Consider the following 15953-nt stretch of genomic DNA (forward strand, 5'->3'; position numbering starts at 1 on the left):
AGCGAAGCTGATCCCTCCAGGTGGTCTGATTCTTGTGTCTGTGTGGTCTCTGGTGAAAAACAGCCGCGTGGAGGAGCAGTGTTGACATCACTGGCACAGGTGAGTCATGCCGGCATCGAGGCTTGATGCGGAGCGTCAGTGCAGCTAACAAGATGACAGCAGAGGTGTTGCTGGCTTTGTGACGCAGCTCCCGCAGCCTCTTGCTCAAACAAGAGCTGCCAAGAAACAACTGAGTCTTTGTGGAAAACGATGCAACACACTGTAGCCTTAATCAGTAAAATAACATTTATTGAGATCTAACAAAATAAATAATCTGTTTGCAACAATGAACTGAGGAGGTTACTAATGCTGAAGAGACGAGCAGGTGTAATGATGCACAGCGGCCTCCCTCTACTCTGAGATTAGAATACAAAATCATAAGACTGTTACACATTTTAACACCCTGTGTGGGGCCCAGAGGTTGATTTCGCTTGTACGAGATGCTCAAGCTCCAGTAGATTTCTCTCCGTAAATTCCTGCCTGTGTTTTAATTCTCCTAATGTGAGATTAGGTATGTGCCTCAGATCACAGAAGAACTGACATACGGTTCACCTCGTTAATCTATGACTACAAAAAATATCATCCCAAAGACAAACTGCCATAGTGTGTTTCCAGTACACCTACAAAAAAAATCCAATCCATAAAAAAAATTATAAATCTTACAACTTAGTTTTGAATGTAGGTTTTTCAAAGGCTATACAATGGTGCCTTTAGTGCACGAGATTAAACTGCAGATGACAGAGAGGAGTAGCTGAGCTCAAAGCCGAATTCTTCCCCCCGCTGAAGGAACCTCGAGCGAGACGCTGTAACCAACCCTGAAAGCTGATTTCACAGTCTACACTGCTCCTGTTTCATGCCACGCAGCTTAGAAACAGTGCTCTGTGTACACTTTCACATAACGAAAGAGGACGAAATGTTGCACCATCATCACTTCAACCATGTGTGCAAGAGAAAGTTGTGAGCGAGGTGTGTTTTTATTTTTTGTTTGTTTTTTAAATCTGATGGGATGTAAGCTGATGCAGCAAAAGACAAAAGGCATCTCGTCCTCATAGCTGGGTTTGCCTGCATGCAATCTGGATGAAAACATGTTCCCCCAAAGTCTCTCTTAAAAATATTCTGTCTTTAACACCAGAACATCCGTCTGTTTCCTGAGAGTGAGGAGCTTCAGGGGGGGTTAATCCTACTGCTTTTATGCTCTAACTTCCTGCAAGTGTTATTAAGTACCTCTGCTAAACACAACTACAACGAGTCGCTCAGTGCGGAGGAACTGGAGGATTAGTTTCCAAAGTTGCAGTGCCCCCTGCTGTGGTGAGCCCGTTTTGTCTCAAGCAGGTGGCACATCCAACACACAGCAATGATCACAACAAAGTAATTCAGTTCTTTTTTTGAGCATTTTTTTTCTTATATCAGCTCAAATCTGTGGGACATTTTGTCCATGTGTTAAAAAATAAAACAACAAAAGGAGTCTCTTCCCTGTGTATTCACTGAATATAAAATCAAAAACATTTTCAACTTCATTCACAACCTCAGGATTCAGAAGTCACTGCAGATTTATAATATCAGTTGCTGGTAATTTCTCACATTTCCTGTACTGGCTTGAAGTCAGTAAGCGTCTTCCTCTCCATCAGATGTCAGTGAAGTAAACGTGGCCTGTTTACAAGTCTCTGATTGGAGCTCAGTGGCAGGGCAACGTTTGAGTTCCCTGATAAGCTCCTGAAGGTTTCATTTCCCTCGGTGGTTGGAGTCATCTTTGGTGACACAAGGGCTACTGCTCCTGCACGTTGCTATCGAGCTCTGCCTCTCCACTTTAATGTCATGGTCTGTGGAGAGATGCAAATTTGAAGAGAGGAAAGTACACCAGTCAGCCCCAACATTAAATAACCTCTGACAGGTGAAGTGAATACCAGTGATCACGTCAATACAATCTGGTGATCTGCTGGAAAACTTTTGTGTCTAAGCATTCATGTAGATGCTACTTTGACAAGCACCGACTGACTAAACAGTGATGCAGACCAAGTGTGACACCCCGAACCCAACACGCTGTAAAAAGGGATCAGGAATTACTATAGAAAAAACTCAGAGGTGCTGGTCTGATAGCCATACTCCACAGATTCCAATCTAACTGAGCATTCATGGGAAAAACACATGATTCATGGGGGAAACCCACTGGATCCAAACAAACCTGCTGCTTAAGTCACAGCTCTTGACTCCACATGATACTCCTACAGGTTCACACCGTGACGGATCAGGGATGTTTTCCCAGTTTTAATGCCCTTGCTGATCAGCAAGTACATAAAAAGCACAGAGCGTTAAAAACAACTCCAATCCAAAACAGTTGGTTTTTGGAGGATTAGATTTATTCAGATTGCCTGAATTTTCCTGATTGACGTAAAGGTTGAGGCTCGGTTAGAATCAACAGCACATCACTTTAACAAAAGACAGGCAGACGTCACACGGATGAGTATGAGTTAGGACTGCACAGCAATCAAGATTCAACTAGTGATTAAGGGCGTTTAAAAAGCCGTTTGGGGAATTCACCAAGAAGTTCTCCCACATGGAGTGAAGTCATCACGGTTTGTATGACCGAGCAGCTCAATAACAAAATGTCTCCAGAGTTGCACAGACAGAGATAGACTGAGCTGAATTATTATTTTTTGGCTGGTAATAAAGCAGCGATGAAGTCAGCAAATCAAGTGAGCAAGACAGAAAACACATGAAGAAATAAAAACAGAAGAGGCCGATGATCACCGTGTTTTTGTAGCGAGCCGACGACGTAAACACACTCGTAAATCTATTTCATTTACTTGCTCCTCGGAGTGTGTGTGCATGTCTGCATAAGACATAAACAGCATTATTTTTAATATGAGAGAGAAAAAAAAATCACACCATCAGTAAAACATTGTATCATCGTGAGGATTTAAAAATAAATTATATACATGTAATGGAGTATGTGAACCCATATCCTGACTAGATAAGACGACAGCAAAAGATAAGAAAGCAGAAAGGAGCCAGTGACGTTGAGGGGAAGTGAGAGAAAGTTCTGATTAATGAGCGAAACACAAGAAGGAAACTTGGACGAGTGAGCGAGCGACAGGGAGAGAGAGAGAAAAACGGCAAAGTGAGTGAGATCTGTGCCAGAGATGAAACATATGTCATTTTTTTTTTGTTTCCGCAGTCCTTTTGGTAGAGGGAGAAGATGTATAAAAAAGACTGTGCCATTTCCCTGCCCACAGGTTTTTATTTTTGTACACTGTCGCTTGGTGAGTCAATGCAACGCCCCTCCAATTACCTCCCACTCTTTCGCCCCCACGCCCCATCCATCCCGCCCTTCAGCCCACGCACCTAACACACTCTGACGTCAGCAGCTGCTGAGAGTCGGGGGGGGGGTCCGATTCTGCCGCCCACAGAGTACTTCCTATCCCCCCCCCCCTCCCCTCCCCCCCTCCCCGCCCCCTCATGTCTTTACTGGCTTCCTTCTCCTCGCCTCATCTCTTCAGCTGGCTATCACAGCCCAGAATGACTAACTTGCCCAGATCACTTTTTTTCCCTCCTTCTTTTCTTTTTCTGCGAGAAACTGTGATGCATCAGAAAAAACGCTTCACTAACAGGGTATTAAAGAAGTGCTATAACAGTGTAGCAGCCCCCCCAACCAGCTTCCCCCCTCCGACTCTTTTCCTCTCTATATATCGCTCTCCACCTCCTTCTGTTTCCCCTTCTAACTTCTATCCTCTCTAATTTACAGTCTGCTGAAGTTCAGATGCGCATGGTGGGAGGCACCTCGGAGAGATTGTGACTCACTAGAGTTCAAACTGTAGAGCTTTAAAATATTCATTGTTAGGAGAGGTTACGGAGTCTCTGTCTGTCATTTTCAATTCAACCCCACCACCACCATCATCTTCTGTTTTTTATTTTATTGTCTGTGTACTCACAAGATCAAGCAGGAGTTTGGCATTTTATTTATTTTTTAATTTAATGTTTTGGTTTATACTTAGAGGAACATGTAGATGCCTCTCTCACCTCTCTGTGATGAATATAAATGAGCAAACAGGACAAAAACAAATTAATTGGTGAATGTGCTAACTGGCACCCATACCTTCCTGCTCGCCACATGAGAGTGGATTAATTTTAAAAAAAAAAAAAGGAAGAAAGTAAATAAATGTGTCACTCAAAATGTCAATCTCCTCTTTAACTGGTACAAAACTGGGCAAATATCACAAAATTTCCTTTATTCTCTGTGCAGTTTCAAATACATAATACTTGTAGGTCATTACTTGAATTGTCACCTGTGGCGTGAGCTCCGTCTGAACCTAGGCTGATCTTTCCCGCCCGGTCATGTGACACCATGCGAGCCAGTCTCAGCCCTTCGTCCATGAGCGTTTGCTGTATGAGGTGGCGACTCCAGCTGGCGGGGTTGGAGGTTTCAGTGTGAGGACGGGGAGATGGAGACTGGTTGCACTGGGAGCCCATGTCTACCAGAACAGACAGATCTGGGTTTTATTGCTGCCTTTAAAGAGTTTTTATAAAAACAAAAACACTTTGACAGATCAGTGCAAAAACCCCGCAAAACAAACAGGTTTTATTACTTTACAATTTATTTTGCTAACATCAGTCTGATTCTTCTGTTTTTTACCATGTGATACACTGTCCAGGCTTTCTGCAGATAAGCTGTCGTCATCTGCCCTCTGAGTCAAACTCTCGGATCCCTCCACTCCGAGGAGTGATGACACACTCTCGGGCACGACTCCCTAAGATACATCACACAAGCAACACTGTCAGTTCGGTGCTGATGAACCACTTCAGATGACTGCCAGTGCACCCGACACTCACCTCGAGCCTCGCTCTCTTCTGGGGCAAAAGGCTGCTCTCGTCCGGGTTCGTCCTGCAGTGGGGGGGACACAGTGGCGGCAAATGAGTGTGAAAAGCACATGGTTTCACCCCTCACAGAGGTGAGGGTTCTACCCACAGAGAAAGCTAATAAATGATCACTGCAAAATCAAGACAAAGGATTTTTTTCACTGTGAATAAGTAAAAAAAAAAAATTTTTATGTGTAAGTAAAAGGTGTCTATTGTTAGATGAGCAGACTGTGAACTTGGTATCTATTTTTCAATCATCAACAATCGAGTATAATAAATTATGATGCTGAAAAACTGAAATATAATTACAAAACTACTCCTGTTTAGTTATGGTTTGTGTACACTGACTCATTCTGTTTGCCCCGCACGAGAAACGTATGTAAATGTTCTGTGCAGGTTAACAAACACAAGTAGTATTTGTGTACTCTTGCAACGGCTCAAAAGTTGGCTCATTTAACTAACAGTACAGAGGTCGGAGTTTGATTCCCACTGAGACGTGAACTAGGTTCACTCTGAAAATGAATCCACTGGTTGGTTGATGACTCACATAAATCACCTGTTGAACATGCTAAACACAAACTATAAAATCATTTCATTCAAGTTTTTTCACATGATGCTCCTGTCTCCTGTCTGAAATAACCATTGTATTCACTGCTGCGAATGATCTGGTCTTTATGGATCTTTCAAGCTACACTCCTGATTCTGTAACAGTTCTTTTTCTTTCTTGGTACACAAGCTCCATTAAAACACAGCAGGCGTGAGGTGTTTTGCTCTTCTCTGCAGGCATCTTCTTACCTTGCATGCTTTAGTGTGGAGGTGTAGGCACATTTTCTCGCCACCTGCCGAGCCAGAGAAAAGAGCTCCACCCGTCTCAGCAAAAGGGCATTGTCACGCATGCAGAACTGGGCTGCAGCTTCATTGATGATCAGCTGAGAAGGAAAAACACTGAGTGAAGAAGGGATGGACACTGATTGACATCTGATTAAAGCTGCACTCTGGTATGAAGTGCAGCTTTAATCAGGTATAAAATGTGTTGCGATGCATTAAAATCTTCTTCGATTTGATGCTTTTACCTCATGATGTGTGAGTTGCTTGCCTTCCCTCCTCTTGGAGTCAAAGCGCCCATAAATAAGACTGTATTTCCGGATCTCCTCTTCCTTGTTCACGTCCTGGGACCCCATTCTGAAGATGTGTCCCACAGTCTTTGCCATCTTCTTATTCATCCTCAGCAAAGTCTTCACCTCTGCAGGATCTGACCTAGGCAGGGTCGTGAGGAGCCTCTCCACAGTCTCCACCACGGCCCTCGCTGTCTCTCCATCCAGCTGTCCTCCGGGCCAGGCAGACGGAGCTGCCGGGGTGAAAGATGCAGAGGGGCTCGGAGATGTGGAAGGACCGGGAGGACATGTTGACAGTAGAGGTGGGCTGGATGGCTCCTCTTCTGTTCCAGGTGCAGAACCCAAAGTGCAGTTCCCATCATGCTCTGGGCTGAGCCAGTGTGGATCCATAGGAGAAAGTTTTTCCCTGTAGTGTGTGTCTGGGGGCTGTGGAGAGGCCTGGGAACAGGGGCTTCTTGGACTCCCGCTGTGCATTGGTGTAAGACACATCCGATCCTCTCTCTCACAGGGGGATCCTGGCTGCCCATTACTCACAGACTTTCTGGGCCCGCCAGCTGATCCACTTGTGCCAGTGCCATCAACTTTAAAGAGCGGGATGCCCCCAAGAGGAACATTAGCAACAGGCTGGCTGAAAAGGGCAGGGTTCGCCGCCCAGTCTCGGAGGGCCTTTTGCAGCCTACGCACATGCAGTGGCTTGGTGGCCATGCCAACTAGTGCCATGATCTCCAGGAACTCCTCCTCCGCTGCCTCGCAGAGCTGCTGGACATCGTCACCACCCTGCTGGATAAAGGTTTCATAGTAGGCCAGCAGGTTGGCCCTCTGGAGGACCCGATACAGCTGCAACTCACCAAGTGTGCGTGGCAGAGACATGGCACACAGCACTGGAAAGTTTAGGCAGGAGAAAGGAAAGACATGAACCTGCAGATGGAGAAATCCTGTACAAGTTAATTATTTAGATAAAGACTTTGGCATCTGGACCACACCTAGTATATACAGAATACAAAATACAAATATAGTCAAATAATAAAAACTGATAAACAGTTAAAAGCAAGTTTAAGCATCCCTTGGGGCAGAATAAGCTCCTATCTACTCATTATATGTTTCATGACTTAATCTTTGAATACACATAAATCGCTTTTTTCTTACCTTCTTTAGGTCAGGTTTACAGATGTGTAAAGAGGAAACCGGCGTGATTTAGCAAGGGTGTCGCTCCAGCCACCGATGTCACGGGTCGGATCTGCCAGAGCAATACTGACAAAAGAAATAAAACTAAAATCTCCTGATCGCAGACAGAACCGCATTCAGACTGCACTAAAGTGAAAACACTCGTTTTTTGGCTCCATTTCAAATACAGCCATCGACTGGAGGTAATTGTTTACTATCCAGATGTTAAGAGGCGAGCACCCGAAGACGACGCAGTTATTATCCCATTCGTTTCTTACCGTCTTACCTATTGCCGACAGCTTCCTCGGCGCAGATTGGCGTAGTAAATCCCCTTTGCGTATCTTACCTCGTCTGAAATCACTGGCAGAAATCCTCCTCCGGCGCACCGTATTGGTTGCTGGCTGCCTTTTTGCTGTCTGTGTGGGCTGGAGAATGACGGGGGCGGACTGCAGCACGCCATCTGACCGAAAAAGAGCCTTCCTCTCCCGGTAGAGAGGCGGCTTTCAAATTGGAGATGTGGGTGGTGGTGGTGGGGGCTTGAAATTAACCCTCTGCGTCTTCAAGATTAGTCCTTTATGCAGAAGCTTTAGGGGGTTCCCACCGTTTTACTATGTCAGAGACTCCCAAAACAAGCAGCCAGCTATACACTATGCAAACCTCTATAGATAATAAACTGACGTGACAGATGTGGATTTTTACTGAAGACCAGTTCTGTTATTTCCCCCCATTTTATGTAGGAGGTGGTAGAGTGGGTGAAGCTCCAGCAGTTTTTAAATGCTAGAATTGCATTTTGTTTTGTTTTGTTTGAAAGAGTAAAGGACCAAGTCACCAAACCGTGGCTTTAAATTCACTAACAGTATCTCCAAAGAAGTTCAAAGTCCAACACCAGCATCTCCAATCCTTTTTTTGCCACATTTTATGTGATTGTTCTATTGTACAGTGATGGCCTGTAAGATATGTATTGCGTGCCTATCCATTTCCAGTTTTAAGTGGCCTTTAGGTACATCTACACCACGCACTTTAGAAATAAGGGATTTATTCATGTTACAAATAACAACCCAATTACCCTTTTAGTGTGAGCAAAAGATGGAGTCTGAAAAAATAAGCCAGACCGAAGCATCGTGGTCATTAAGCGTGGGCTTCTAACAAATCTTAGTATTAAGGAAAATGTGTTATCCATTTCCCCCCGAATTTGATTAGCAGGCTACTATGGACTAAAAACTCACGTAAAAACACCTCGGCGTGGGGTTGCTGGGTTTCTTAGCCCGAATTTCTAAAGTTAGCCGCTTACGGTCAGCTTTTCCCGAAACATTAGATGGCAGCAGAGTCCCGCTGTTGTGTTTTAACCGCGCGCAAACCGCGAAGAGGGAGCTGGAGGCGGAAGAGGAAGTAGAAATAAAGTGGGAAAAGGAGCCGCAGAAGAAGAAGAAGTGGCTTAAAAAAAAAAAAAAACAACACCGACACTTGGATGTCTGTTAACAAACAAGGTTATACAGTTATCCGAGAGGTATATATGACATTTCATTTGTTTTAATACAAAACGCAGAATTATTTGCCTTCTTTGTTGCACTGGACGTCCCGGTTTTTAAACACGTCTTTGCGTTAGTAGCCAAACCAACCACACAGGAAGGGGAAACAGGCGTTTATATTTCAGTTAGTCCTGCTAGTAGCTAATAGTTCACTGCTGGCTCGCTAAAAGCATAAACAGTCGCCTGTTTTGTCTTCGTTTGTGGCCTTATTTAGTCGAAATGTTGCCAGGTTAACTATCCAGAGGCAAGCTAATTTTAGCCCCCGTAGCGCCTGTCTGTCATCCTGCTTGGCTGCTTCCTCATGCTAACACCAGGGCTGCCTGCTAACATTGTCCGCCTTTTAAAACATCTGGTGATTTGAACACAGTTAACATGTTAAGGGTCTGACTGACTTCTTTATACTTTTTTATTTACTGTGAAAGGTTAAAAGGTTGTTTATTAAAGGTCGGGTTTTACACACACTGCGTTCTTGTTTGGCTAACTGGATTAGCAAACAACAAAGCAGGGTAACTGCATGTAGTCTGTGTTTTCACATCTGTGTAAATACGCGTAAAAGTAGCTTCAAAGAGGGTATTTGTAACTACTTGATACTTATACAGTTGTACCGATGAAGTCGTGCAGCTACACTGCTCACTGACTACGTAACTCGTTAATTTATAGTTACCCCCTTTTGTTTCTTTTAAAACTTATAGTTTAGCAGTTATCATGCGCTCTGGTGTCAAAGCATTTGTCTTAAAGTAATGCTCTTACTTTTCAGTTGTCTGGAACGTCTAAGGATTTTTCCTGCATTTAACCCAACACATTAAAAAAAATCACTTGGAAACAAAGTTAGAGAGACAAAGTGGAGATGTGCAGAGGACGGAAAGTGGATGTTAGGGATTCTAGGGATAGTGTGAGCTAGAGAGACATGGTTTATGGCTATATATTAAATCAGAAAGCCAAAAATAACAGGAACAAGGATTCACTTATATTAAGTAGGGTGACACAGACTTGTTGTGATATCAAAACCTGGAGATTGATTCATATCTGTTGCTTTTCAGGAGCTCCAGTGCATCATGTGAGTTGTGCAAAAGCCTTTTGATACGTACAAGTGGCTGCTGATGCGGTGCACCTGAACTTGACCCACGGGAACCCCCAGTCTCGCTTTTTTATGAGAGCCTGGGGAAAATGTGGCCTCAAATTCTGGATTTAGTGAAAGTCAGATTTTACAGCGCTTCAGTCAAATTGCTGTAAGGAACATGGAAAGAGAAGCGTCTAAGAAAGAGATGGATGTTGTGGACACTGACGAGGAGTTCCCTGATGGTGTTTCGGCCTCAGTGACCAGTTCAAGTCAGTGTGAGGTTGAGGATGAGTGCGAGCAGGAGGACAAAATAGCCTATCTCAAATCTCAGGAAACCCCAAACCCAGCCACTCTACAAGATGTTGGGGCTGGTGAAGCAGAGGCCAAAGATGATATTGAGGAGGTTTCAGAAGAGTTTGAGCATGACAAGACTACAGAAAATGAGAACTCACAGGTTATAAACCAAGAAGAGGATGATGCCGCAAAGGAGCAGCACATGAATGGGGAGTCTGGTTGGAGGAACATAGGAAGTGGAAGGAAGTGCAAACTGAGGAGCAGTGGGTCAGTTTTAGAGCAGATTCAGAGAGGCAATGTTATGTCAAGTGGCGGTCGGCACAAGCAGACCCGCAGACGTAACCACCACCACTATCAGCAGAACCGGGGCCGGCGGAGGACAGGAAACCAGCTCATCTTAGCGTTTAAGGAGATGCTGTCAGAGTGCCTGAGCTTCTGGTGCATCTCCTGCATCCACATGATGATTGAGATTATTGTCACTTTAACTCACAACTGTGGAGTTGGAGTGGAGACTGGAGTTGTAAAACTTTACAACCTTGGGCAGCAGCTCCTTGTGAAGATCACTGATGTTCCTGCAATGAAGGCAGATGCGATCCGGATTCTGAAGTGGGCAAAGTGCAAAGGAGCTTGTGTGGTGGATAAAACTGTTAGGTCAGTAAAGTGGATAAAGACAGTTGCCTTATCTTGTTTCACATTTTTCTGTGCTTTGGCTATTCTGGGATTGCAGTGGGCCAAGGGGGTTTTCCTTCGTATTGGTGGGGATAGGGGAAAGCACTATTGGACGGCTTTTCAGGAGACACGCATTTGGAAAAGGATAATGTCCTTGCTGGAGAAAGCCCGAAGCCTATTCAGGAGGGATGGTCATGTACCACCATCCGCACCGGGGTCACCTGGCAGAGCAGGAAGAGCTCAACCGGGCCAGGAGTTGGAGAGACTGCTAGCACTGGTTGAGGTACCAGAGGATGAGCTCGATCCCTTTACAGTTCTCGGTGTTGAGGTGCATGCCACTGACACTGAGCTGAAGAAGGCTTACAGACAGTTGGCTGTCCAGGTGTGAGAATCAGAAATACTTCAATTTTTACTATTACATGGCTGCTGTAGTGACTAATTTTGATTCTTTACTCATGCAACCTTTTCCTCTGTCCGTTCTCTTTCAGGTCCATCCAGACAAGAATAAACACCCACGAGCTGGAGAGGCGTTCAAAGTGCTCAGGGCTGCATGGGATATTGTCAGTAATCCGGAGACACGACGAGAGTACGAGTTGTAAGTGCACGGGGAAAAAAAATCAACAAAGTTACAAAAGAAAGAAATATTTTAATCACAATTATTTATTGTATTTTAAATCATCTTGTCAATTATTTTAATGCAATGATTTTTCTTAAGTTATTTCTGTAAGTTCTTATTGGTAAAACAACAAAACCCACTCAAGTACAGTTTGATAAATAACTGTACATTTCACTCATTATCTCCGATCAACAACTTCTCTTACTCGTTCTCATGCAGGAAGCGCATGGCAGCGACTGAGCTCTCAAAGTCCATGAACGAGTTTCTCACTAAACTGCAGGATGACCTGAAGGAAGCCATGAATACTATGATGTGTACCAAGTGTGAAGGCAAACACAAGTATGGTGTTACACATCCAGCATCGCCATCACATCATACAGCTATAAAACTGTAGCTAATCTTGTAATCTTGTGTTGTAGGCTTTCAGCACAGGTGTGTTTTATTTGTTTCCTGTGTGTGTATGAAGGCGCTTCGAGATGGATCGTGAACCCGCTGAGGCCCGGTTCTGTGCTGAATGCAATCGTTGCCATAGCGCTGAGGAAGGGGACCTGTGGGCTGAATCGAGCATGCTGGGCCTACGCATCACATACTTTGCCTGTATGGATGGCAAGGTGTATGATATTACAGGTGAGCATCAGCTGTTGTTTACCTGTCCGGCTCGTTAGTAACAAACCAGTAGTGCATCTCAGAGTTTGTGTTTACCAACAATCTTTGTTGATATTTCGACAGGCTACTGAAAAGGTACGGGTTTTTCTTGCTGATCATTTTACTCTCAGTCATGTGACCTTTTATGATACTATCTTGTTTTCAGAGTGGGCAGGTTGCCAGAGAATTGGAATTTCTCCTGATACACACCGGGTCCCGTATCACATCTCCTTTGGTTCAAAGAACAACAGCAATGCCACACGACACAGGTACATCCCTCTGGGTGAACGTTTGGATACTGTATCTAATATTTATGATGTAAAGCAGACCTTTTCTTGTCAATAGTACCTTGTCACACTCAAGAATTTAAAGCATGCATGGCTATGGGAAGTTTTTTTAGCTCAAACTTGCAATGTACACCTGGTCGTTGGTTCGACTCGAGCTTGGATCATGTTCACAACATAAACGAGCTGATCTGGAGTTCATTTGGAACTACTGACACCACTAAAGTGTCTTTTTGTGGTTGTTTTGGTCTGCACCTGAGTGCGATCTGAACAAACAAACCACACAAAGGCTCAGGTTTATCCCGCTTGTTTTTAAACATCTGCCCTTTGCCAACGGCAGACTGAGAGTTTTCCTTTTAAATGTGCAGAGAGGGGAAAATGCAAACGTTTTGGCACTAGAGAAGAAATTTAAACAAATAAGCTTTAAAATGTCTGACTTTGCTCAAATTAGATTAATGTAAACATGTTTGATATTAGTTCTTTTTATTTCTTTCTTAGTCTGCGATCTGCATTATGTTGGTGTGTATTTTACATGCATCTGGCTGTGTATGACATAGAAGGAGCTCCCCCTTGTGTATTGCGGAAATAACAACGTTTACAATAAAGAAAGCTGTACTATTCATTTCAATTATAGTCAAAAAGGTTCCTCTCCATGCAACGACATTATTTCCCTCGACAAACTTAAATTTCCATCTTATCTTTCAGGACGCCGTCGGAGCAAGCGGCAGGTCCGACCAACCCAGCTGATTTGCAGGACTTCTTCAACCGAATCTTTAAGGGAGGACCTCCTAATGACATGGCTGCCAATGGAAGCTTCTTCCACTCAGGTTCGCCTCATCACCCACCTGGTGCTGGAGCGCCTCCCTTCTCCCCTCCTCCAAGTCAGACAGGTTTTTACATGTCGGGAGGTCACCGGCCCGAGTCCAGCGAGACGTGGGCTGAAAGTGGCAAACCCCCCAGGAGGAGGAAGAAGGTCCGCAAACCCTTCCAGAGGTGAAGTTCGCCGACTTATTAGTGTATGAAAACAGCAACACAGGGATACAAAATATAATGGCCATGTTTGTCTCTCGCCTGCCTGTTGGCATGCCAAGATCTGAACTGGAGAAGATTCAAGGGGGTCAGATCAGCCAGAGCAGAGAGAGACTGGATCACGAAGAGGAGTCTGACAACTGAATACAAGTATTGAAGGAGGTTCTGAAGGAGGTTGCAGTGATGGTGCTTTACCTCTTAATCCACCTTACTTTTTTTTTTGTTGTTTTTGTCATTTTGGTCTTAAAGACGACTGTAGCCTTGGCATTGAAGTTCTTATCAGGATGCCGTAATTAAACCTTTTTCTTTTTTTAATCACGTCCTGCCAAATCCTTCACTGCATGATGTTTTCACCTGCATTTTAACACTTCAGTTCTCTCACTTTTGTTAACGTTTTATATAAAGTTAGCTTAAGAAATCGGCTTTTTAGGAGGGTTAAAGCCGGTGTGTACATGCATCACTGTGATTGAAAAATGAAGATACTAATCTGGCCAGCTTCACAGTCTTTAGTGTTATTGATATTAGAGGCATGTGGCTCTACTACTGAAGCTGCACATCGCCCACAATATTTCAGAAAGGAATCTAACCTAACACATCTGAGCTTAATTATTTATAAAATGGGGAGTGGTTTTAACTCACCAAAGCAGCACATTTAAGTATTTCTTTAGTGAGAAGTCATGTTGTTTTATAAGCAGGTCTAAACAACTGCTAATCTGCTTTTCCATTGAAATCAAAGGCCAAGCTGTGGTTCTGTGTCTGATTTGTAAAACAAAAAAACAGAAAGAAAAGACAAAAATATCTTAGCATGATAATTATAGAGATGCACCTCACCCCTTAAAAAGTTTTTTACCCTGAGCTTTCTGAAGTGGTAACGTTGCAATATGCAGATACTGCAGGATGTGTGGAAATGTAGCACAGCCACGTAGATTCACACCATGGTTCACACTGTTTAGACCACTTTCTAAAAATGTGAAAGTAACATCTCAAAGAGGAAATAAAAAATTTGTAATTGACTTTATTAAGCTAATCGCACAACCGAACATTTAACAGCTGCTTGATTCTAAGTAAAAATGGTTCTACTTTTTGTCCATTGCAAAGTCTCTTTTTCCTTCAGCACCGTTGGACCTTATTTTGGCTATAACTGATGTAACACTAGACAATATCTCACTATTGCAAGTAATTACTTTGCCTGGTCTTTCATTCTGGACCTACTTGTTCAGTGGCAGTTTTTGAGCCAGTCGTGCTGTTACAGAGCATCTTATAGCCGCCGCCCAGCTCAGGACACGTCAGATCTGATTCTAGTCCAAAGCGATTGCTCTTATGTCTGCTTGTTTCAGGGTGCGCCGTCATCTCAGCGACTCCTGACGGGTTTTCATAGTTGTGTCGGACGAGGTTCACGTAACCTCTAATCAGACTCTAAACGACTGATGTCCTTTTAATCCCCACGGTATTACTGTGTAAAAACAAGAAGGTGTCAGAAAAATCCCAGTTAGTTGCATTTTGTTGTTTGGTTTGTTGTTGACATGTTTCATGGTCAGAAATAACACTTTAACTTTTGTCAAAGCTTAATGAAAGAAAACCGTTGTTATTGTTTACACCTGACATGAAGATTGTGTAGTGATATGGCAATTGTATGCTATGAGGCATCTGATAAAAGCATTTCTTTTTAACATTGACAGTTGATCACGTCCATTGAGTACGTCCATTGTTGGTGATTTTATTTTTTTCCCTTTGTGTTCATTTGCACACCCACCACTGTAATAACATGAGAGGGATTTTGAACTGTCATCAGTGGTTTAGTCCAGCCAGCAAGGCTCCAGCTGCAGCTGAGTAGGAGGTGTAGCTCACTAAGCTAACAGCTCATCTACAAATCAAGATTTATTATATTATTATTATTTTTGTAGAATCTGAAAGTTAAATGAGTGACATTTGATTGCACATCCGTTACCCTCTTGACAAAGTATGTGAATGCTTTTTGTGATGCAAGGCGTGTGTTCGCCTGGAAGCTTGAAAGAAGTCTGTGTTGCAAATATAGTTTGAGCTCAACCAGGACGATGCGTTTGCCATGTTTACTTCATGTGTCAAATAGTTTTTTTTGTTATATGTATTTGACCAGTTTCCTGGACATGGGAGTAAATGAGTGTCTATCTAAAGTGTCCCTTCCTTTTTCTTGGTCCCAGTTGAAAACAAATCTAGTCCTGGTTAAAGTGAGAAAATAAAAACAGATTCCAGCTGAATTGGGGATTTGCTTCAGTTCCTGTTCAGGAAACTGGATCCACAGCTGTGACCGCTTCATGCTTGATTTGAGAACGTGCTGTGACGTGTGTTAAAGGTAGCAGTTCAAAGTCCAACAAGTTAAAGAGAGAGCCAACACAATGACCTTTTTTAATTATCTTTTCCTTAAAGTTTTTTAACAGAATATGCAGAATTATTGCAAAAAATATCAGACAATCATCAGGGTTTTTTGTAGGGACTACGGAGGCGAGTTCCCTGGCTGGTTTTAAAATATCACTTTTGGGTTTCTTCCCCCCCACTCCCCCTGCCGCTTTCTCTGGTTTCCAAAATAAAGAGGATTTCCTATATGCACAATGTCTGTTCTGTTCCCTGTTTATTAAACTTTAATTACACCTCAGATACAATGCATATCACCGTTAT

The 15953-nt window shown here is 43.4% G+C and overlaps 2 protein-coding genes across 8 annotated transcripts; one reads left to right on the forward strand and one right to left on the reverse strand.

Moving 5' to 3' along the window:
- Positions 1 to 271: 271 nt before the first annotated feature.
- Positions 272 to 8518, reverse strand: nab2 (NGFI-A binding protein 2 (EGR1 binding protein 2)). 6 transcript variants are annotated; one of them, XM_080301345.1, is made up of 8 exons: positions 7519 to 8518; positions 7155 to 7259; positions 5967 to 6889; positions 5689 to 5822; positions 4867 to 4918; positions 4670 to 4784; positions 4311 to 4508; positions 272 to 1859 (listed from the first exon to the last, which is right to left on the reverse strand). In XM_080301345.1, exons 3-8 carry the CDS (start codon positions 6876 to 6878, stop codon positions 1762 to 1764), a joined length of 1509 nt encoding a protein of 502 aa, XP_080157471.1. In that variant the 5' UTR covers positions 6879 to 6889; positions 7155 to 7259; positions 7519 to 8518; the 3' UTR covers positions 272 to 1761. The 6 variants fall into 6 exon arrangements, with proteins under 6 accessions (XP_080157471.1, XP_080157469.1, XP_080157472.1 ...); XM_080301343.1 differs by having other exon boundaries at positions 5967 to 6926; XM_080301346.1 differs by having other exon boundaries at positions 7459 to 8518.
- A 20-nt stretch (positions 8519 to 8538) lies between these two features.
- On the forward strand, positions 8539 to 15887 carry dnajc14 (DnaJ (Hsp40) homolog, subfamily C, member 14). Of its 2 annotated transcripts, none has more exons than XM_080301341.1 (7): positions 8539 to 8679; positions 9742 to 11106; positions 11213 to 11319; positions 11560 to 11679; positions 11760 to 11967; positions 12152 to 12254; positions 12975 to 15887. In XM_080301341.1, the coding sequence occupies exons 2-7, from the start codon at positions 9940 to 9942 to the stop codon at positions 13289 to 13291; spliced, it is 2022 nt and encodes a 673-aa protein (XP_080157467.1). In that variant the 5' UTR covers positions 8539 to 8679; positions 9742 to 9939; the 3' UTR covers positions 13292 to 15887. The 2 variants fall into 2 exon arrangements, with proteins under 2 accessions (XP_080157467.1, XP_026024010.1); XM_026168225.2 differs by having other exon boundaries at positions 8540 to 8679; positions 11807 to 11967.
- The last annotated feature ends 66 nt before the right edge of the window (positions 15888 to 15953 follow it).

Source organism: Astatotilapia calliptera, chromosome 5, assembly GCF_964374335.1.
Source record: "Astatotilapia calliptera chromosome 5, fAstCal68.1, whole genome shotgun sequence".
NCBI classification, from domain to species: domain Eukaryota; kingdom Metazoa; phylum Chordata; class Actinopteri; order Cichliformes; family Cichlidae; genus Astatotilapia; species Astatotilapia calliptera.

Coding starts and splice junctions, on each gene's coding strand:
- dnajc14 (XM_080301341.1), top strand. CDS start 9,940: ATGGAAAGAGAAGCGTCTAAGAAAGAGATGGATGTTGTGGACACTGAC. Junction 11,680..11,759: donor AAGTGTGAAGGCAAACACAA/GTATGGTGTTAC, acceptor CTTGTGTTGTAG/GCTTTCAGCACAGGTGTGTT. Junction 12,255..12,974: donor AGCAATGCCACACGACACAG/GTACATCCCTCT, acceptor CTTATCTTTCAG/GACGCCGTCGGAGCAAGCGG.
- nab2 (XM_080301345.1), bottom strand. CDS start 6,878: ATGTCTCTGCCACGCACACTTGGTGAGTTGCAGCTGTATCGGGTCCTC. Junction 4,785..4,866: donor AGAAGAGAGCGAGGCTCGAG/GTGAGTGTCGGG, acceptor GATGTATCTTAG/GGAGTCGTGCCCGAGAGTGT. Junction 1,860..4,310: donor CGCCACAGGTGACAATTCAA/GTAATGACCTAC, acceptor ATCTCTCCACAG/ACCATGACATTAAAGTGGAG.